The 24,839-nt window shown below is 35.7% G+C and overlaps 1 protein-coding gene across 2 annotated transcripts in view; it reads right to left on the minus strand.

The window, feature by feature from the left end:
• The window catches only part of LOC132517991 (cadherin-10), a 123,662-nt gene that overhangs the window by 25,602 nt on the left and 73,221 nt on the right, over window positions 1-24,839 (minus strand). For both annotated transcript variants that reach the window (XM_060146004.1, XM_060146003.1), the window contains exon 5: window positions 5-192. In XM_060146004.1, the coding sequence (XP_060001987.1) occupies window positions 5-192 (188 nt within the window). The remainder of the gene's footprint in view (window positions 1-4; window positions 193-24,839) is intronic.

Here is a 24,839-nt window from a genome sequence, read left to right on the forward strand (position 1 = left end):
GCACCTTTTTCACAGTGATGATGCCTTCCTGTGTGTCCTTCTCAGTTCTGATGTCAAACATATCAATCCCATCACCATCAATAATTCGGTATTCTACTTCAGCATTTTTCCCAGTATCAGCATCAGTTGCTTTTACACTTCCAATGGATGTGCCAACTGGGGAGGATTCAAGAACTCGAAGATGGATGGTGTCTGTAAAGATTACAGGAAAGAAGAGAGAGAGAAAGAGATTTCTCCATAGAGTATTCTAAGGTAAAATGTGTATGAGAGAATATTATAAATCTTAAACTCTACATTAGATGTTGACTAATAAGTTGAATACAGACAACATGGATAATATAAAGTCTAGGAACAGAAAAAGTGGAAATCTGGGAGATTTGGTCTGTGCCTATTATAAATAGTGAGACCCAATCTCTAATTGTATCAAGAGTTCTGTTTTTAAAAATGAGCATGTTGTCTGTTTTTGCATTTGCACAAGTAACTAGATATCAGCTTTGAGTGCACATATGTACCTGTGTGTGTTTATACAGTCACAACAAATCACAGAATATACTGTGAATATTTATATATTGCAGTGAACATATTTGAAAATTGTTTTTCTTTTGTTGTTTTTAGTTATTTACTACTCAGTTTATTTCAGCTGCAGGGCAGAACATTACAAAATTCCATGAAATCAGCCATAGTGGGGAAGAATCCCACTTCTATTTGTGACAGGAGACACAAAGGATACTCTGTGGGAGAAATACAAAGATGCCCTTCACAGTGTCAGTGTAAAAACACTAAATTCTGACCAATTCCCTTACATTTCAGAGCAAAACAAGAATTTATCTAAGCCCCTGGTACACCTACTCGTGCTTCAGCATGAACAACCTCTCCTGCTAATGAGATTTATATTTTAGTACCTGATCATAAACCACATGCTACTGACAGATTAATCGACCTGAGGGACACTTCTGGTTAGAGCACCTTCTTGCTCATAAACCTTAAGTAATTCTCCTTAATATACATAATAAAGTCCAGACCTCTTAACTAGTCATGCTCTTGCCTGACTATATCTTTCCTAATGTGTCTTTCTGTTAGCCACTTCCAGGAAAGATCTGCACCAAACTGGACTTTTCAAAGCCTTCTTGTCAAAAATTAATTTCCTATATCTCTATAGTTCACATACTATTTCCCTCACATAAAATTCTTCCCCCCTCCATGAACCTCAAATAACCATAACACAATTTATCAAATCTGAGAAAATGAGTCTATTATGTGCTGAGTGTTTAGGGGGCTATGGCCCTCAAAATTCCTATGTTGAACCCCTAACCCCCATTCACTACCTCAAAATATGACTGTACTAGAAGATAACGTCTTTAGAGAGGTAATTAAGGTTAAATGAGAACATTAGGGTGAGCCCTAATCTAACATGACTAGTTGTCCTAATTTGGACACAGACAGGCACAGAGGAAAGCCCATGTGAAGACAGGGAGAAGATGGCCATCTACACGTCAATGAGAGGCCTCAGAAGAAACCACCTTGATCTTGGGCTTCCAGCTTCCAGAACTGTGAGAAAAGAAATGTCTATTGTTTAAACCATACAGTATGTGGTACTTTGTTATGGCAACCCTAACAAACTAATACAGGCATCTATATCTGCTCAGTTTGAAAAGTCCTTTTCTAGGAGACATCATTAAGACAGTTTCTACCACATTCTGGTTAGTCTCTTAATGCGTACTTTTTAATTCTTTTTGTACATTTTTTCTCTCTATTAATCTCTGGTAACACATTGTTGAATGCAGCTCTCAATTCATTCCTTAGCTACTGTCTTGTTGGCTCTCTTTGCCTTTGTTATTTCTTCTGCTAGAAACAGCTGTTCCTAGATATTCAGATGGCTCATTCACTTTCTTCCTGCAGGTGATTGCTCAACTCTGACCCCTCAGAAGCTTTCACCAATAACCTTACTGAAAACAACTTTATTGAGAAGACCACTCCCCAAAACTCTTCATATCCCTTGTCACTGTTAGGCATTATATTATTTACTTGTTTATTTGTGTGTACCATATTATTTACTTGTTTATTTGTATGTACCATGAGGATGTTGTATTGATACATGACAGGGAAGACTTTGTATTTTTTCACCTTTATATTCCCATTGTATTTCTTTGAATGTAGCAGCCTCTACATACTTATTCTTTTTTTTTTTTTTTTTTTTTTGCGGTACGCTGGCCTCCCACTGCCGTGGCCTCTCCCGCCGTGGAGCACAGGCTCCGGACGCGCAGGCCTAGTGGACACAGCCCACAGACCCAGCCGCTCCGCGGCATGTGGGATCTTCCCAGACCGGGGCACGAACCCGTGTCCCCTGCATCGGCAGGCGGACCCCCAACCACTGCGCCACCAGGGAAGCCTCATACTTATTCTCTCTCTTTTTTTTTTTTTTTTTTGCGGTACGCGGGCCTCTCACTGCTGTGGCCTCTCCTGTTGTGGAGCACAGGCTCCGGACACGCAGGCTCCGGACGTGCAGGCTCAGCGGCCATGGCTCACTGGCCCAGCCGTTCCGCGGCATGTGGGATCTTCCCGGACCGGGGCACGAACCCTTTTCCCCGTGCATCGGCAGGTGGACTTGCAACCACTGCACCACCAGGGAAGCCCCATACTTATTCTTATATTGGATAACTGAGAAGCTGCCTAACTAGTCTACCAGGTGCTATTCTTGGCCAAATCCACTCAAATCTCAGCTACTCTCAGTACACACTGCATCCATATTATCCCTTCGAAAACAATAATTTAATCAATAATTATTCAGAACTTCAAAACCATTTGATAGCTCTCTTTGTACTTAAAATAAAACATACAGAGGCTGGCCCTCCACAGATTGGCTCCTTTTTATTGTCATTCCCTCCCTTAATTAATAGTCTCCATAACACTCCTTTAGGTTTAGGTCTCCTTTAGGTTTTTAAAATATGCTTTTCTTCTTCAATTTAATACACTTTTCTCCCTCATGAAAGATTTTCTACACAATGCGTTGCCTGGCAACCTCTAGCTCTTTCTTTTGATATACATTTATTTTCACTATGCTTCTACCTCAGAACATCATCAACTCTAGCCTACTTACTTCAACAACTTTCTTTTAAATATTAAATGTTAGAGAAGTAGCATCTCAATGAATTGATTTATTACACTGGAGCCGAAGTAGCCTTTCTAAAAGACAGAAATGATTTAACTTCTCTACTGAAAGCACTTTTTATTGATGTTAGAATAAATTCTTAATTTCTTCATTTGGTTTATAATGTCTTATAAAATCCGGGTTTAAAAAAAAATCTTTAGTACCATGCTTATCTATTCTCAAACCTAGAGTATATGTGGAATACAGCCAAAAATAAGTTTTTTCAATAAATGATCAGTCAACCAGACTAGAAACATTATAAATACATGGAATACTTAACAAAATAAATGCAAATAATATGGACGTTTCAACTGACATTTATATATATAAAACCTGTATGCACCATCTAGAGAATATAGATTCTTTTCAAGCAGGCATGAAACATTGAACCCAATTTGATCAAGTATTAAGTTATTAGACAAATTTGAATACATTTTAATAAATCAGTATCTACTAAATTCTCTGACCAGGATACAATTAAGATAGAGGTTAAAACAAAAAAGATAATCCCCCAAATACTCATATTCTTGAAAATTTAGAAGAATTAAGAAAAACTTCTATGCAACTGATGGTTCAAATAAAATACAAATTGGGAGACAAAAAAATTGGAAAAAAAATTAAAAGGAACTCAAATATGTGGTGAAGAGAAAATGATTCTACTTAAAGAAAGTAACTTACAGCTTTATGTGCAAAGTCTTCTGGAGAAAAGAAAAATGAGGACTGTTTTCCAACTCATTATGTGAGATCAGTACTGTATGCCCTTGATACCAAAACCAGACAAGAAAAGTCCAGTGGTTATATAGTGTGGGTTAAAACTCAAGCTGTACCATACCTGACTGTATAATATTTAGCAAGTTCATTTTAAATTTTTAATTCATAATCTCCTATATAGTATAAAGTTTAGTATGTGAGAAACACTATTCTAATCACTTTACTATTAACAAAATCCAGACTTTGTTTTAATTTCACCAGCTATTCCATTAAAGTCTTTTCAGAGATCCTACTTTGTATTTAGTTGTCATGCCTATTTATTTTCCTCCAATCTGTGAGAGTTCTTCAGTATTTCCGTGCTTCCTATGACCTTGACACCTTTAAAGAATACTGGTCAGTTATTTTATAAATAATCTTTAAAATTAGGTCTGTCTCATATTTTCTCATGATTAGATCGAGGTCATGCATTTCTTTTTTTTTGTCAAGGATATCATAAGAGTGATCTGTTTTCAGTGTAGCATTGGATGCAAATATGTCTTATGACTGTTGATATTAACCTTGATCTCTTGGTTAAGAAGGTGTTTCTGCCAGTCTTTTTCATTTGTTAAGTAAATATTTTTTCTTTATAATTAGTATATATTTTGGGAAATATACTTCAAGATTATGCAAATATCCTATTTTTCCTCAAAAGTCTGCTCATTAATTTTATAATCAATCAATGATCTTCCTTGCAATAATTAATGGTACAATTATTCTAATGCACCATTAATGGTGATCTTCTATTTTCTTTCTAATGGTGCTTCTAATGGTGATCTTCTATTTTCTTCATTATTTCCACATATATTAATTGGAATTCTTCTGTAAGAAAAAGCTGCCCTTTCTCCCTTACTTATTTATTTATATCAGTAAGGACATTTATTTTATTCTATGTGTTATAATCTAATAATATGGCTATTTATTATTTTGTGCAAGTTCTTACAGGCTTGGTCATTGGGTGATCTTCTAGGTTGGTTCTGGTGTCTTTTCAACATGCCTCCATTATTTATTTACTTTTTTTGGGGGGGAAGTACTTCCTCAATTCCCAGCATCACAAAATGTTGTGGGTTCATCTTATATTTTCCCTGCCCAAGCCCTGAAATCAACCATGTCTCCAAGTTGAGCCCTGACTTCTTTTAGTGAAGAAAGAACCATGATTTTTTTAATATAGTGTAGTAGTCAAAATTTTAGTAAATGGAGCAACTCATCTTTCATAACATGCAAATATGTCAAAAAAGGCAAAAGGAAGCTATTTGTATTTGAAATGTAAGTCTAATTATGTTTTTGATATAAAAATTTAAATAACAGTAAGTTATTGCCTGTTAACATATTAATTGATCTTTGTTTTAGAAATAAAATATCTGTAAACTTCAAAGGAATTTAGAGTGTTATGATTTAAAATATTAGTATTTAAGGCTTTTCAGCATAAGAGAAAACCCTGTAGTACAATAGAATAAAAATATTTAAATAGAAACACTGTAATATTAGAACTGAATACACAAATCTTTATTTATAAATTCATACTTGTAAAGTAGTTGCACATTTTTGTTTTAATCACAGTCACTGAAAAAGGCCTAGAATTCCATTCCACTAGAAAAAAACAAAACCCTAATGGCCAAACACTGGTCACTAATACAGTGTTTTTCTATAATATAAACAAATTCTTCTTGGAGATTTACTGTCTGAGGAATAGAAAGGAAAGTGAAATTAGAATTCCTTGAGATAGAAGTTAAATGAGGTATCAGACATTATTGGGATCATAGAAAAGTACAAAGAACCCAATCAACTTGCTTCTACTGTACAGCATTTTGAAAATTTGATCCTTGAGAAGAAAATAATTATTTAGTTGATTAAAACACATAAAATCAGATTAGGTTTCTGGAAATGTAACTTAATTCTGTTGAACTTTTTAGCTGAAAAACAATACTATCTCTGTGGATCACAGAGATAGAGATACACATTTGAAGGTATTAAAAAAGTATAAGCTCCAAATTGAATGGAAAATGAGAACCTAGAGAAGTAAGTAGAAAACTGAAGCTCACTTTTGGTCTGAAGATATTTGCCATTTTCAAAAATTGATCCTTATTTTTATGGCCTATTGAAGCAAGAAGAATACATATCAAACTCCAAGCTATCTTCAGGGTAGTTACACAACAGCAAATAGTCTCCACAATAAGTGTTTTGCATTCAGTGGAAGGGTGATCTAGACACAAGCCATGCTTTATGACATTTTGCATTCATTGTGTGGATTTGGATGATCTGGAAGAACTCTATTTTTACAGATATAAGCAACTTTAGCCACTAGGGGAGAAAGATGACACTGTGGCCTCCACAACACAAGGGGTGAAGGCTCACAAGGCAGGCTACAATTATTTGGCCAAAAAGCTCGTTCATGTTTTTCCCTAAGATCTTACAGAAAAATCCGAACGAAATTTTTGGCCAAGCCAATACTTCATGGAGAATCTATGTGGACAAGAAAACCACTGAGATTATGATACTGGGAGGACCCTTCCTCACTACCTCTCCTCATACCTTTCTCCCTCAAGTGCCTTTTCCAAAAGTGAGAGACATTAATAGCCCTGGAAAGATGTATTACATAGCTCAATGAAAATGCAGTTGTAAATACTTGGCTCATAAAGACACAAAGGAAGAAAAATGATGGAGTCAGGTGCCATAAGATACAGAACAACATGCCAAATGCCTGTTGGAGTATACACACACATATACATACATACAGATGTATGCATATAAGCTAGTAGAAAATTTAGTCAAGGATGTAAATGGAAAAGGGTTTACAGTAGAATAAACAAGAAAGACAAATAAACATAGAGAAATATACTGGATCTTAAGCAATGCAAATTAAATTAAGGACATGATGTGATATCATTTTACACCTACTAAACTAACAAAAATAAAGACTGACAAAACCAACTGTAAAAAGTATGTGGTCTAAGAGGAACTATTATGCAGAGCTGATTGGTGTTAAATTTGACACAATGATTTTGGGAAATTTTCATTTCCTGGGTTACTATGACAAAGTACAAAAATCTAGGTGGTTTTAAAGAGTAGAAATTTATTGTCTTACAGTTTTGAAGGCTAGAAGTCTGAAATCTATGTATCTGGCAGGGCCATTCTCTCCTTGACAGCTCTAGAGAAGATCCTTCTTTCCGTTCTATAGGTTCTAGTGTTTGCCAGCAATCCTTGGTATTCCTTGACTTGTAGATGCATCATTCTAGTTATATGGCCATTTTTTTCCCTGTATGTTCACATTATACTCCCTTAGTGTGTGTCTCTCTGTGTATCCAAATTGCCCCCTTTTTTAAGGATATCAGTCATATTGGAAAAGGGTCCCAACCCTAATGATCTCCTTTTAACTTGATCACCTCTAAAGACCCTATTTCCACATAAGGTCACATTCTGAAATACTGTGGGTTAGGACTTAAAAGCATATTTTGGGGGGGACTCAATTCAACCCATAACAGGATTATATGTTGTTAAATATTAGCATAAATAATATCCAGCAATGTGCATGAGGAAAATAGCTGCAGAAATGCCATTGTTTGTAAAGTTATGTAAAGTTAAACACGGAATTATTGTTTGTAAAGTTAAAAAAAAAAAAAAAAGAGGAAGGGAACCAAATGTCAAACAGCACGAGAATAGGTAAATAAATTGTTACATTATCACACATCCCAACATAATCCAAAATTGAAAACCATGAGCTATAGTTACATCAGAAAAAATGTGGATGAATCTTAGTTGCATCATATTAAGTGGAAAAAGACAAATTTCAGAAAATTATATATGGTGTGATACTATTTTTATAAACCATAAACAAGAACTCAACAATATTTTGTTTAGAAAAACATAAATACTATGTATATATATTTATATATGTGAATAATCTCTCTTGAACATGTACATATATGAGCACAAAATTCAAGGATCATGCATGTGAATGCAAAATATTTTTAAAGTCCTTGTAATGTGTTAAAGTGGTACAACTTATATTTTCTTGTTGTTATTACATACTTCATGAAAACGTAAAACAAACAAGCAAACCGATATACCTCATAAATAATTGTCAAACTAAGCATTACTTAAAAGTGTTTTTAGTGTTCCTGGTACTTGATGGAAGTAAACATCTTCTATTTAAAATTCAACTTCAGGAAGAACCCTCTAAGATGGCAGTGTGGGAAGATGCTGAGTTAGCATCTCCCCACAAGTAGGGCACCTGCCACCTGCGTTGGGGGACCCTGAAGCCCAAGGAGACAGGAGGAAACACCAAGTGAACTGGTAAGACGTGGGGGACTGAGGGGGGAGGAGAAGTGGAGGTCAGACAGGATTGATGCCCCTGAGACCAGGGACATCAGGAGAGGCAGGTGGGAGGGGCCCTCTGGGAGGAGTGGAAGAGGAGCAGAGGGCATTTACCCTGCCCACTCAAGCCCAGGAAGCCTGTTGGGCTCCAAGGTAAGGTCCCCTGTCCTCTGAGACCAGGGGTGGGGGGCACACCTGGGCCCCTTCTCTTCCTTGAGCGTAAGCTCCACCTCCCACAGCCCCAGGGCCTTTCCTAGTTTGTGGGTCCTAAGCATAGGCCCTGACCACTGCCCAAACCTCGCCCTTGCTTAGGCCCCACCCTCCACAGCCAAGGTCTCCCCCTCACTTTTTTTTTCTTTTCCCTCCTCCTCTTTTTTACTATTGTGGTACTGTTGTACCCTCCAGTTGTTTCATCTATATTTTTATTTTCATATTCTTTCTAACATATCTGTTAGTTTCCTAGTCTAATTTTATTTTTTACTTTGTTATTGTTCTCCTTTTTTTTTTTTTATTGCCACCCCACATTGCTTGTGGGATTTTGGTTCATGAGCCAGGGGTCAGGCCAAAGCTCCTGCAGTGGGAGCTCTGAGTCTGAAACACTGGACTAACAGAGAACCTCAGACCAGAGGGAATATTCATCGAAGTGAGGTCTCACAGTGGTCCTCATCTCAGCACCATGACCCAACTCTACCCAACAGCCAACAAACTCCAGTGTTGGAAGCCTCAGACCAAACAACCAATAAGACAGGAACACATCCCACTCGTAAAAAAAGAAAAAAAATCACATGGCAAAAAAGTATGTCACAGATGAAGAAGCAAGGTAAAACCTACAAGACTAAATAAATGAAGAGGAAATAGGCAAACTACTTGAAAAAGAATTCAGAGTAATGATAGTAAAGATGATCTGGAATCTCGGAAATAGAATGGAGGCATGGATTGAGAAAATACAACAAATGTCTAACAAAGATCAAGAAGAAATAAACAACAAACAGAGATGAACAACACAATAACTGAAATGAAAAATACACTAGAAGGAATCAATAAAAGAATAACTGAGGCAGAAGAATGAATAAGTGAGCTGGAAGACAAAATGATGGAAATAACTGCCAAGGAGCAGAATAAAGAAAAAAGAATGAAAAGAATTGAAGATAATCTCAGAGACCTCTGGGACAACACTAAACTCACCAACATTTGAATTATAGGGGTGCCAGAAGAAGAAGAGAAAAAGAAAGAGTCTGAGAAAATATTTGAAGAGATTATAGTTGAAAACCTCCCTAATAGGGGAAAGGAAATAGTCACCCAAGTCCAGTAAGCACAGGGAGTCCCAAACAGGATAAACCCTAGGAAAAACACACCAAGATACATTTTAATCAAACTAACATAAATTAATTACAAAAGAAAATATTAAAAGCAGCAAGGGAAAAACAAAAATAACATACAAAGGAATCCCCATAATGTTATCAGCTGATTTTTCAGCAGAAACTCTGAAGGCCAGAAGGGAGTGGCAGGATAAAGTGATGAAAGAGAAGAACCTACAACCAAGATTACTCTACCCAGCAAGGATATCATTCAGTTTCGACAGAGAAATCAAAAGCTTTTCAGACAAGCAAAAGCTAAGAGAATTCAGCACCACCAAACCGGCTTTACAACAAATGCTAAAGAAACTTCTCTAGGCGGGAAACACAAGAGAAGAAAAAGACCCACAAGATAAACCCAAGGCAGTTAAGAAAATGGTACTAGGAACATACATATCAATAATAACCATGAATGTAAATGGATTAAAAGCCCCAACCAAAAGACACAGACTGGCTGAATGGATACAAAAAAGAAGACCCATATATATGCTGTCTACAAGAGACCCACTTCAGACCTAGGGATCCATACAGACTGAAAGTGAATGCATGGAAAAAGATATTCCAGGCAAATGGAAATCAAAAGAACGCTGGAGTAGCAATACTCATGTCAGAAAAAATAGACTTTAAAATAAGACTGTTACAAGAGATAAGGAGGGACACTACATAATGATCAAAGGATCAATTCAAGAAGAAGATATAACAATTATAAATGTTTATGCACCCAACATAGGAGCACCTCAATACATAGAGCAAGTGCTAACAACCATGAAAGGAGAAATCAACAGTAACACAATAATAGTAGAGGACTATAACACCCCGCTTACACCAATGGACAGATCATCCAAACAGAAAATAAATAAGGAAACACAAGCTTTAAATGATACAATAGAACAGATAGATTTAATTGATATTTATAGAACATTCCACCCAAAAGTGGCAGAATACACTTTCTTCTCAAGTGCACATGGAACATTCTCCAGGATAGATCACATCTTGGGTCACAGTCAAGCCTTGGAAAATTTAAGAAAATTGAAATCATATCAAGCATCTTTTCTGACCACAATGCTATGAGATTGGAAATCAATTACAGGAAAAAAAACTAGAAAAACTCACAAATACATGGAAGCTAAACAGTGTGCTACTAAATAACCAAGAGATCACTGAAGAAATCAAAGAAGAAATAAAAAAAATACATAGAAACAATTGACAACAAAAACACAACAATGCAAAACTTATGGGAATCAGGAAAAGCAGTTCTAAGAGGGTAGTTTGTAGCAATTCAATCTCACATCAAGAAACAAGAAAAATCTCAAATAAACAATCTAACCGTAACTTAAAACAACTAGAGAAACAGGAACAAAGAAAACCCAAAGTCAGCAGAAGGAAAGAACTCATAAAGGTCAGAGCAGAAATAAATGAAATAGAAATGAAGAAAAAACAACAGAAAAGATCAATAAAATTAAAAGCTGGTTTTTGAGAAGATAAACAAAATTGATAAACCCTTACCCAGACTCATCAAGAAAAAAGGGAGAGAATGCAAATCAATAAAATTAGAAGTGAAAAAAGAGAAATCACAACTGACACCGCAGAAATACAAAGGATTATAAGAGACTACTACAAACAACTATATGCCAATAAAATGGACAATCATGAAGAAATGGACAAATTCTTGGAAAGGTACAATTTTCCAAGACTGAACCAGGAAGAATTAGAAAATATAAACAGACCTATTACAAGTAATGAAATTGAAACTGTGATTAAAATCTTCCAACAAACAAAATTCCAGGACCAGATGACTTAACAGACGAATTCTATCAAATATTTAGAGAAGATCTAACACCAATCCTTCTCAAACTCTTCCAAAACATTGCAGAGGGAGAAGCACTCCCAAATTCATTCTACGAAGCCACCACCACCCTGATCCCCAAACCAGAAAAAGAATCACAAAAAAGAAAATTTAGACCAATATCACTGATGAAGATAGATGCAAAAATCCTCAACAAAATACTAGCAAACAGAATCCAATAGTACATTAAAAGGATCATACACCATGATCAAGTGGGATTCATCCCAGAGATGCAAGGATTCTTCAATATATGCAAATCAATCAATGTGATACACCACATTAACAAATTAAGGAAAAAAACATATGATCAACTCAATAGATGTAGAAAAAGCTTTTGACAAAATTGAACACCAATTTATGATAAAAACTCTCCAGAAAATGGGCCTAGAGGGAACCTGCCTCAATAGAATAAAGGCCATATATTTCAAACCCACAGCAAGCATCATACTCAAGGGTGAAAAATTGAAAGCATTTCTACTAAGATCAGGAAGAAGACAAGGATGTCCACTCTTGCCACTCTTATTCAACATAGTTTTAGAAGTCCTAGCCACAGCAATCAGAGAAGAAAAATAAATAAAAGGCATACGAATTGGAAAAGAAGAAGTAAAACTGTCACTGTTTGCAGATTACATGATACTATACATAGAAAGTCCTAAAGATGCCACCAGAAACTACTCGAACTAATCAATGAATTTGGTAAGGTTGCAGGATACAAAATTAATGCACAGAAATCTCTGGCATTCCTATACACCAACAATGAAAAATCAGAAAGAGAAATTAAGGAAACACTCTTATTTACTATTGCAACAAAAAGAATAAAATACCTAGGAATAAACCTACCTAAGGAGGTGAAAGACTTGTACTCAGAAAACTATAAAACAATGATGAAAGAAATCAAAGGTGACATAGCAGATGGAGAAATATACCATGTTCTTGGATTGGAAGAATCAATATTGCAAAAATGACTATGCTACCCAAAGCAATCTACAGATTTAGTGCAATCCCTATCAAACTACCAATGACTTTCTTCACAGAATTAGAACAAAAAATTTTACAATTTGTGTGGAAACACTAAAGACCCCGAATAGCCAAAGCAATATTGAGAAAGAAAAATGGAGGTGGAGGAATCAGGCTCCCTGACTTCGAACTATATCACAAAGCTACAGTATTCAAGACAGTATGGTATTGGCACAAAAACAGAAATATAGATCAGTGGTACAGGATAGAATGCCCAGAGATAAACCTATGTACACATGGTCACCTAATTTATGACAAAGGAGGCAAGAACATACAATGGAGAAAAGACAGCCTTTTCAATAAGTGGTGCTGGGAAAACTGGACAGTTACATGTGAAAGAATTAAATTAGAATACTCCCTAACACCATACACAAAAATAAACTCCAAATAGATTAAAGACCTAAATGTAAGACCAGACACTGTAGAACTCTTACAGGAAAACATAACAAAAACACTCTTTGACATAAACCACAGCAAGATCTTTTTTGACCCACCTCCTAGAGTAAGGAAAATAAAAACAAAAATAAACAAATGGGACTTAATTAAACTTAAAATCTTTTGCACAGCAAAGGAAATCATAAACAAGACAAAAAGACAACACTCAGAATGGGAGAAAATATTTACAAATGAAATAACAGACAAAGGATTAATCTCCAAAATATACAAACAGCTCAGGGAGCTCAATATCAAAAAAACAAACAACCCATTTAAAAAATGGGTGGAAGGCCTAAACAGACATTTCACCAAAGAAGATGTACAGATGGCCAAAAGGTACATGTAAAGATGCTCAACGTCACTAATTTTTAGAGAAATGCAAATCAAATCTACAATGAGGTATGACCTTGTGCCAGTCTGAATGGCCATTATCAAAATATCTAGAAAGAATAAATGCTGGAAAGTGTGTGGTGAAAAGGGAACCCTCCTGCACTGTTGGTGGGAATGTAAATTGATACAACCACTATGGAAAATAGTATGGATGTTCCTTAAAAAACTAAAAATAAAACTACCATATGACAAAGCAATCCCACTACTGGGCATATACTCTGAGAAAACCATAATTCAAAAAGAGACATGTACCACAGTGTTCACTGCAGCTCTTTTTACAAGAGCCAAGGACATGGAAGCAACCTAAATGTCCATCAACAGATGAATGGATAAAGAAGATGTGGCATATATATAATAGAATATTACTCAGCCATAAAAAGATACAAAATGGAGTTATTTATAGTGAGGTGGATGGACTTAGAGCCTATCATACAGAGTGAAGTTAGTCAGAAAGAGAAAAATAAATACTGTATACTAACGCATATATATGAAATCTAAAAAACAAAAGTACTGATGAACCTAGTTGCAGGGCAGGAATAAAAATGTAGACGTAGAGAATGGACTTGTGGACACGGTGTGGGAGGGGGAACCTGGGGCAAGGTGAGAGTAGCATCGACATGTATACTCTATTGAATGTAAAATAGTTAGCTAGTGGGAAGCAGCAGCAGAGCACAGGGAGATCAGCTCGGTGCTTTGCAATGACCATGTAGGTGGGGTCAGTGAGCCTGTAGGTGTGGGATAGGGTGGGTGGGAGGGAGGCTCAAGAGGGAGGGGAGATGGGGATATGTGTATGCATGTGGCTGATTCGCTTTGTTGTGCAACAGAAACTAACACAGTACTGTGAAGCAATTATATTCCAATAAAGATTTATTTAAAAATATAAAGTAAAATTCAACTTCAGGTCTCACAAATTTCAATGATTATTAATTAAATATATATATATATATACATAATAACAACAAAAGGAAATATAAGTGAGTGTCAGCAGGAAAACAAAACACTGAAAAGCAACAATAAAATAAAATTCAAAAGCACAAAACAAAACAAATTAAGCACTTTAGCTGAATCATATCAACAAAACAACTAATGTGGAGTCATCACATGAAGAATATTTTAAAAATATATTCATTATGTTTTAAGGAGTAAAAGTTATAATATTTTTACTAGACAATGAAAAGTGGCTGGCTATGTTGATATGAAGCCAAATACAAAACATAGATATTAACAATATAATAGTTGAAGTCAAAACAGTTAAAAAAAAAACAGTTAAAAAATAATGGATGGGTTAAACAGAAAATTAAAATCACCAAAGGACAGAATTGGTGAACTAGAGGACAATGGAAGGAAGTACACACAATTAAAAATTAATATATAATTGTGTGGTTGGAAAAAATAAAAGGCACGGATCAAAATGTCAATGGACCTTTCAAGGTAACCTCTGATCCTAGAAAGATATTGAGCAATGTCATCAAAATTTGATGATAAAGTTATTTTGAACCTTGAATATTCACTATAGGCACCATATTAATCAAGTATGATAGCCCAATAAAGATAATTTTAGACTCAGCAAATTTCTCTGCCTTTGGGCTTTATAAAAGAAACTAATGAATGTATTCCAGGAAAATAATGGGCTAAATCAAGATACAGGAATACAGGAGATCTACAGAGCTACGTATCCAAGTTACAAAAGTGAAAAAGAAATGTCTGGGATGGCAGATTTTCTTGAGCTATAGAGATTAGCCAGCCCATACTGGAAGGGGAATACTGAGGAATCTAGGTTTGCAACTCTGAATGTTGCCAAAATGAAGCTAAGTGCTATAGAGTTTTTCACTAACAAATTTTGAACAGCTGTACCCACTGCACATCTAAAGCACAAACCTGTAACATCTCAGAAAATACAACTTTGCTAAAGAGGATCTTTAATAGTCAGTAGTTGAAATCATTACATTGGAAATAAAATGTCTGGCTTTTCTCCTCTAAGACTTTTGAGAGCCAGTGTATGCTTTTGTATACATTTTTGGACTAAAGATCAAACTTTTACAGGTAATAGTATAGTACTTTGAAAAGTGTATTTTAAAAATTGTAGAGCTTTTTCTTAAGACAGTTAAACGGTTCTTAAATACATTTAGTGCTTCAGTGAGAATGCCGTTGGGACAGAAAGACAGAGAGGAAGGCTGAGAATGGTGGATATAAAAGAAATTTCATAACAATTAAATTTTCTAAGAAAACCAATAGAGAAATTTTTAAAAGTGTTATCATAATTATATTAAGGGGAGCATAGACTGAGATGCTACTGAACTCCATTTTCATGAATAATGAAATGTAAAAAATATTTTAAAAATAACAAGAAAATATTACTTAGAGAATTACAGCTTAACCTAGATGAACTAAAAAGAGTAAGAGTTTAAAGTTGTTTTCTGTGATGATTAGAGCTATGGGTGAGGAAGAATGGAATGGGTGGCTTATTTTTCATTTAAAAATTTTATCTATGAATTTAATACTTTGAAGAAAATTATTTATTATTATTATTATTATTTTGGCCAGGGTACACAGCACACGGGATCTTAGTTTGCCGACCAGGGACTGAACCCACGCCCTCGGCAGTGAAAGCACCAAGTCCTAACCACTGGACCACCAGGGAATTCCCTGAAGCAAATTATTTTTTAAAAAATTAAATAGAAAATTGACCTGATATTATTGGAGATTATCAGGTTATGGTAAAAAGTTTCTGTATCATGGATCTTTTTAACATGGAGAGAGAGAGAACAAAAGAAAAAAAACCAGTTTTTTGGTTTCATTAATTTTACTGTACATAGATTTCACTGGGAGTATTCTCTGGGAATTTGTTCTCCCACTTTTTATTTTTAGCTTGGACTTTTATGAGATTACTTGGATTTCTAGACACAGGCTTAGATTCTGAAAATCTGTCTGCTTTGAACTTGTCATAATAGTTCTGGTCAAGGATCCAAAATCACTTATTACTTCATTTTATTTCTTGGTTGGCGCAGAGACGATCTCCATCACAAAGTTTATATCATTTTGATGACAGTAAGCATTATCCATGTTAATTTTCAGTACTTTCTGAGGTTTACCAGGGAAGGGATCATGCTCCATTGGTTCACATTATAATAAGCCTAAATCATTTTATATATAAGGGATACACACACACACACACACACACACACACACACACACATAGTGAGTGTGTGTATATACATGCACAAAAGTATATTTATTTTTCCTTGAAATACTAATAAAAGTGTTTTCAAGGAGTTCCATACTTTGCAGAACAGCAATGATTAAGATTGAGGTCATTCATCAAAATAGCATAGATTTAGTTCTTCTGTTAAATAATTCAGATAGCTATATTAAAGGTATATATGTTGTATACACATATAGAACACACATATTCATGATCGTTTTGATTATATGGTAACTTCAGTAGTTAAGTCATCCAATAAATATTTATTCAGTGCCCAAGATATATAATTGGATAATGCTTTCTCTGGAACTGCGTTTATGCTCAGAAACCTATTCAGGGGCGAGATTTACTGGGTTTACTTCAAAGTTTAAAAACTGCATTTCTATATTTTAAAGGTATGAAAGAGCTATTCACTCATGCTTTTAAATTTTTTTCCAAGACTCGTCTGTTGAACACAAGTATCTTAGTTTGTCAAGCAAAGTGAAATTGCTTTCATTAAGAGCATGCAAGGGTGTTTACCATGTAGGGGGAGGGGATCCAGAAAGGAGACAGATTGTACTGCACACACTGACAAAGGCAAAGTAGCACCTGTCACCCATCTTACGTGTCATGTTTCCTTAAAGATGTCTATTTGTATGCTCCTTATTTTTTATCTTACAGTTGATGAAGCTTTAATTATGTGGTATGCTTTCCTGTCAATTCCAATTTATAGTTGTTTGAAATTCATTCCCAGGTGTCTGATTGAATCATTTGCTTCTCTTTTAATGTTTAGGGCAGATAAATATTTCTTCCCAGTGGGTATGTTCTTGGTTTGGTTATCGACTTAAGTGCAAGGCACAAATGCAAGGAGGAGAAAGGTAATTGCCATTACCATATCACCTATGAAAAATTGTATTTAGAAATAAAAATCCAAATGGTAATATTGCAGAGAATACTTCCTAAGGACTGGCCAAAAGATAAGACTACTTAAATAAGTGTATTCTGAGACTATTAACGACAACATCACATAACATCTAAATTTTCATTATTAAAGACTTAAAACAATTTTAATGCATTTCTGTTTTCTTTTGTTTGTTTGTTTGTTTTTATTCAAGATTAAGTATTCCAGGTCACTTTTTCCACCAAAAATTTGATCAGTAGGACCTTTGCACTTGAGTATTAAAAACACTGCAGATTTGTGTACTGGAAACAGAAGTAACTGACAGCTCAATGTAAGATACTTTGGAGGAAAGGCATGAGATGGGCACAGTAAGAGATGTGACAGCGTGACTTCCTCAGGAACAACAAAATAGATGCCAGAAAACAAATGGGAGAGCTAAGAGGGCAAACACAGCTTTGGAAGCTTGGCAACAGATAGTTGCCGTTTTGTTTTGTTGATAAAAAACAGTAAGGTTCCAGGAAATATAATTGGACTCTTTCCTTTGTTCCCTGTCCTTGTTTCTATTCACATTTACATTAACTCTCTACTTTTCCAGAGTTGTGAGAAAAAAGCACCACATATGTGAATAACAAAATAATTTAACATTAGTTTAATTTTTTTATTTGCTTTGTGTGTAATCTTATTGTCACATCTCTACGCTGCATAATAATCTCAAACAACACTTGCTCTAAGAAAAATGACACAATTATGCACGTTTATAAACCATTCCATTGTATAATGTTTAAAAGATGTTTTTTAATGAGCTTAACAGGAAGAAATTAAAAACAAGATAAAGCTCCTGAGAGGAAACTGCAGAGCAGTTAAGGAAATTATGCAATGCTAAATGGGCATTTAGGAAAAGGAGCAGAGAGCTGAAAGTCACACCAGAGACTGACAGAGGATTGAGGGTTTGGAATTGAAGACTCCCACCAGAGGAGAGGCAGAAACCTATTCTGTGAGCACTGGAGACATGATCACCAACTTAGCTTTGGGCATTTAAGTTAAATTAGAGCAAAATGAGATGCTGCAAGATGTCTTAGTTTCCTGTTCATGCCATTGAAGAAAGCAACAGGACAAAGCTTTTAGAGAAGCTGCCATTGATTCCCAGAGACTAGGGAATCCATCTTGATTCATTTCTTTGAAATTGTCTCCAAGTTAACTGGCATCAATAAATACACACAATTGCAATGTGTAAGAACATAAAAAGTATATAGAATCAGGGGAGGTTAAGATAACCTTAGAGTCATTCATAAACATATTACATTGTACTAGGTACTCAGTCTCTGCAATGCGTCTTCCCTGAAATTGTAGGCTTACTAAAAACTGTAACAGCGGCTTAACTGAGTCTAAATATATTTGCACAGCTAGTTCTGTTTCTATATATCTCTCTCTATACTTACCCAGGGGTATTTTCCAAGTGTGTTCTAGAGGATACCATAACACAAAGGGACTTCGAAACTCCTGATGCAAAAATGCTAAATCGTTTAGTCTAAGGCAACTTTCCATGGGAATAACTGGAGAGCTCCAAGTGGATTTTTGTATAATTTCTATTTTTCTTAGAGAAGTATATATTTCATCATACTTGGGAATCGTACATTTTCTCAGTTATGTCACTCTAAACGTTTAGCTTAGCTGAGATCATCATGTCTGTTCTCACTTATATATCGTGCTGTGTACATCAGATCAACATAGTTCACCGTCTCCTAGGTATTTAAAACCGCTATCTTTCTGCAAGAATCTTAATTTAAAACGTTCGAATCAAACTGAAATCCCTGTCTCTCTTCAAACAAGCTCTTCTGGTAGAAAACTAGAAAGTATCTTTTGCTTTCTTTCTCCCTCGAACCTTTTATCGACCTAATTACTACGTCCTACGGCTCAACTACTTAACTATATCTCAAATCCCTCCTCTCCTCAGCTTCAGTTCAGACTCTCATCAACCTTTGCTCTTCCGATCCAAGCAATGTGCTTCGTTGCTGCCAGAATAATTAGACAAAATGAAGAACTGTGCCTGGTGCTCTCCTAAAAAATACTCCCTTACATAATATATGTAGCATTTTATTTTTGTATCCAACCCTTTTCATGATCCTGACTCTGCTACATTTCCATTCTCATCTCTCACAACACCTGTTTCAAGCCCTGGGATCCAGCCACACCAAATCACACACATTTCTCTGAATGTCACCTGTATTCATTCCGTCCTCCCTAACAAAAATGCTCTCCCCCTCAATGCCTGTTTTCCTGCCTGGAAAACACTTACATGTTTTTCTCTTTCTTGGTTCCCTTACCTCTGAAGCGTTGATCATTTTCTGATTTAGGCTTTAATTGACAATTATAGTGTGAATGTTATTATATCATTCTCCAGTTATATGTGTGTATATAAGTTTACATGCATATGTGCATATATATGTGTATGTGTACATACATGTGCATATATACTTACATTTATGCAACCTATATACAAACTCCACCTATATACAAAAGCAAGCAAAAGAGTGAAGGAGACTATGTGTGAGGGAAACTACAATATAATAAAATAAAAGTGTATATATGTTTATTTGTGTGTGTGTATGTGTGTGTGAGAGAGACAGAGAGAGGTGTTGTGTTTTATAATCTTTCAAACGGCAAACCATTTATGTATGTATTCTGTTTTTTATTTCTCTCTATAAAATTATTACTTTATTATTATTTCCTATCATACATCCTTCCACATAGTACGGCTTCAATCAGTGTTTAAAAAAATCAAAGAATGCTTCAGTAACGTTTTCTTTATAATTCTTACAAATTCTAAGTACTAGGATCATGGGGAAAAATCCTACAAATATTTGAGGCTATTTTTGTGATCACGGTAAAAATAGAGCTATATCTAACCTATGTAAATTGTAGAACAGTGCCTTTGAATATAAGAATGTTCATTTTCTTTAGATTAAAAAAGGGAGAAAAGAGACATTTTTAATTTCATTCCCTTCTTTCTCAGGCTAAAGCATCTTCCTTGGGACATACCTGACTGTTTCTCTACTTGAAATGTGCTTGATAATTTTAAAATATGCAGATCAGCCTGGGGCCTACATTACCTTAGAATCCCCAGTAGAGGCAAGGTTGACTCTATTTACAAAGCGAAAATCAGCACTTATTAAATCAAACCTCCCTTGTACCAGGCAGGGATAATGGTAGTCTCACAGCTCACTGAAAGTACGTGTCTTAAATCCCTGCGTACATCATATAGACATCTCCTTGAATGACCTTGTTTCATGTAAACTTGTTTATCTATCCACCAAGCAGCATAAGGATCCCAGCAAAGCAGTCACTCATGTTTGGTCCTTGGGTAATGCAAAAGCACTAACAAATAAAGCTTTGATTTTCCTGGGTTTGTATGAAAATGCATGGACATTGTAAGAATTCAGTATGTCCTATTTAAAGTTGTTCCTGTAATCTATATACAAGTAGTGAATCGCTGAATTAACTAAAGGCAAGATGTACCACGGAAGATAAAGAGAGTCTTTGATGTACCAATTTCTTTCTTGGTGTAGTGGTTAGAAGCACAGATTTTTGAATCATCGAACCTGTATCCTCAACCTGGCTGTTATTTCTTTTCCAACTGTAGAATCATAAACAAGTGATTTAAGTTTCATGTTTCAGTTTTTCTTGAACTAATATAAAGGGGTAAATAAATATATGTTATATTATAATTATACAGATATGAAGATTGAGTTAAATTTATATTTTACCGTGTTTAGTCCATGCTGTAACACTGTGCCTGTTACTATTATTTTTATACTGTTGCTTTATTTTATTTAAATGTGGGCAAATCAGACAATCCATATTTATGTAATTTAATGAGCTAAATAAAGTTAGTAGCCAATAAAGGTCATGCAGTTAAAACAAACAAACAAACCTAGGCACTGAGTGATTCTACAATTGCATAGTATGGCATCTGAATTAGCTATATTTGTGTATAATCTTTAAATATAATTTGATGGAAATATAAAGTGTTGGCATCAAAATACTCAGGAAATTAGAGTCTCATTTAATTTATTTGTACACCCAAGTGCCCATCATCTATAATTTATCTTAAAAAAATACTTTCCTATAAGTGAGAAATTCTGTGTTAATTTTCGGAACTGACAACCAAATGATGAAAAACGGATTTTTGTTACCATTCTCAATAAGTCATTGCGAAAAGATATAGTAAGCAGCAATAACTTCACTCTTTTGAGTGCACTTGGGCTAGATCTGTAATCTTGCATAATAAATATCATATCAAATTCTCATAAATTTGATATTGATTACCTATATACAAAATATTCTGAAACATCTTAAGAGGTCAAAGATAAATAAATACAAATAAGACCACCACTCAATCATATTATATTTTTTAGCAGTTTATAAATTTTCTCTCCTCATGAAATCCCAGCTCAGCTATTATGTAAATGTGTTCATTACTGCTTCCTGACTTCCACTTGTCCACCTAAGCTGTCTGCAAACATGTTTGTGACTCAGTACTAAGTAGATCAGGGGCATGGTTCTATGAGAGCTGGATTTCTCTGGAGGCCATACTCACTGTTAAGTAGGATGAGAAAAATAATCTCCTCTCTCTTTTCTGTGATACAATGTGTGGGAGAGCAGCTACATTTGAATAACAAGCTGTGGTCTTCTCAAACTGTGTTCTAGAGTTGGCTCTTTTTGTGGGTTGGAATTTTTTACCTGATCTCAGATGTTTAGTCTTTCTTTCTTCTTGAGTCCTAGTAACTGTCCCATCCAAGTACTAGAGCCAAGTCCTAGGCACCAGCTGGTTGACTGGGACCCTGACCATCGACATAACCGCTTTCGTAAACTCTTTTCTTCTAGGCCTGGACCTTCCTTTCTGATGTCTATTTTTTGTTTTGTCTTTCTTTTTCTTTTCTTCTTTTTTAGGAACGGATTTGAGAGAGTCTTACCGTACAACATTCTCTTCTGTATTAAGACAAAGATGTTGGGAGCTGCTATTCAGTGCTCATCTCTGCAGATCAGCTATTCCTTAATCACTGATTCTTGTCTAGATGAAAATTAGTATCATAGCATTTTTCCAGAGCCACTTTTTTAAAAGGCCATTTGGGCACAAATTCCATTGTTCCAGGTGTTTTTGCCAAGCCCTACAATGATCAGGTTCCAGTAATTTAATCTCTTCATAGACCTTTTCCATGGAGCCTATTTTGTTTTTCTGATGTTAGGGAAAGAAGGAAGGATGTGACGTAAAAGAGACTAAAATATTCAAGTGAGAATACCAGGTGGATAGAATACAGGTGATGGAGTATAACTTTTGTCTCTGTTAGCACAATGAAACATAGGGAAATTCAAGGACCATTGAACACTGACTGCTTGGAGAGCAGGAACATTTGCTCTGGAGTCCTCATCCATGGATGTTCATTTGTTCATATGAGGTACATCGCCGAGATTATAGGTATCTCCTGGCTTAAGGCACTTTTTTTCATCTCTTGTGGGCCATTAATGAATAGCAGCACAGCATCAGAGCAATAAAGACAAGATTTGAAACACTGGTCATACTCCTTGAGAAGGAAGAAGGAAGGGGAGAAAAACCCTTGTGTATGGAGAACCTTTATATGTTACAGTTACTACTGAAAACATTTTATATATGACCTTATTTCTTAATTGTAGCATTCTAAGTACTGTACATATAGAAACTGATGTCTAGAGGAGCTGAATTGTCTAATTTTATGCATTTTCAGTTTTTAAAATTATTCAGGCCTCCTTCGAGAAGTCTCCCCTATTCATGCTTCCTAAAATAGCACCCCTGTCATTCTCTAGTCCTTTATTCTGCTTTCTATTCTGCATGCACTTACCCCATTGCCAGACATCATATTATGTATTCATGTGATTATCACTTTATCTTCTACACCTTCCTCCAGTAGTCCATGTCCTTGGTTGGCCACTGAAGCCCTAATTCCTGCTTTGAGCCTGGACAAAGGAGGCTCTCAAAATTATCTACTGAACCACCCTTAATCCAGGATTTATTTTTAACTATTACAATATATTCCTTTTCTATTTAATTTTCTTGTTCACCTCAGCTTCTTAAAGTGCAGGCATTATTTCTTTGATCGTCTTCCTGACCTTCTTTTATTCCTCAATTTACTACCCTCCAGCTTCTTTGAAATGATTTCTACTAAAACCAATTGGGAAAGATCATCTACAATTACCCCCATTTTGCTATTCAGCACTCATTTTATCTGACTTCGAAGCAACTGTCACATTTGTCCTTTTCTATCCTTTGTTATTCTGGTTTTATTGTATCAAGTTACAAAAATAGATAAAAAATAGAAAAGCAAACATTAAAGGCATCACCAAAGATAACCCTCACGACCGCTTTGAAGCAGTCCTTTACCATTTTTTTTTTTTACCTGCACAGAATATGCCCTTTGCATATCCTACATTGGTAATTTTGCTAATTCCTAACATCATGAACTCTCCTTCCTTTCCTGCCCTTATTGCTTTTAGTAGTCTGAAGAAAGGATTTATATCAAAAGAGAAATTCTCCAGAAAACCTTTCACTGCAAAAGATGCACTCAATCCTCCTTCCCCATATTTGGAAAAGTGCTGCTCTTCCATACACCCATTAAATTCTGTCAGACATGTCATTTCATATTGAAATATTCTCTCCCCTCCTCGACAGTAAGCCACTTGTAATCAGGAATCAAGATGTTAGGGAACTGTTGACGGAAACTGCCCGCCCTGGCCAGGCACAATAATAACTGCTTGCATTGGTTGTTTCACAACAGGAGATCTCAGTAAGGAACAAGGTGCTGCCACTGAAAACTAAATGGGAGAATTCAAGAGGGGCCAAAAGGAGGGAGGAGATGCCAGCCCATAATATGTCCCGCCAACCTCCCAGAAACCCTCATACTAAAACCCATCTTTGTTGAGATGCGCGCACCACCAGGAAGTACCCTGAGTCAGAGCAAATATGGGCACAAGCAAGATGATTGACCAGAGGCAACCGGGAAAGCTAACCCCACTACCATGAAACCTGAGACAGCGAGCCACATGGCAGAGCAGTTCTCCTGGGTTCCCTTACCCTGCTGCTCTCCGCCCAGATGCCCCTTCGCAATAAAGTCTTTTGCTTTGTCGGTATGTGTGTCTCCTCAGACAATTCATTTCAGAGTGTTAGACAAGAGCCCATTCTTGGGCCCTGAAAAGTAGCCCCTTCTGGTAACAAAACTTATTAACCTTCATGGGCTTAATTGCAAGCACAGTGCTTATCAGTGGAAGGTAAGCAATAGATTTTTGTCTTCACTAATTGTTTTTAAAATTAAAGTCACTTGAAATAAACCAGGATTCTGAAATAATTTCAACAGAGATATTGTTTTGGTAGTGAAAATACAATTTAATATCTGGAACAAAAGAACCTAAAAGACTTTTGGAACTCAGTTTTCAGGTGCACCCTGGCCTTCTAATCCATTACCTCTCTTTTAGAA

This window comes from Lagenorhynchus albirostris, chromosome 3 (genome assembly GCF_949774975.1).
Source record: "Lagenorhynchus albirostris chromosome 3, mLagAlb1.1, whole genome shotgun sequence".
NCBI lineage: Eukaryota > Metazoa > Chordata > Mammalia > Artiodactyla > Delphinidae > Lagenorhynchus > Lagenorhynchus albirostris.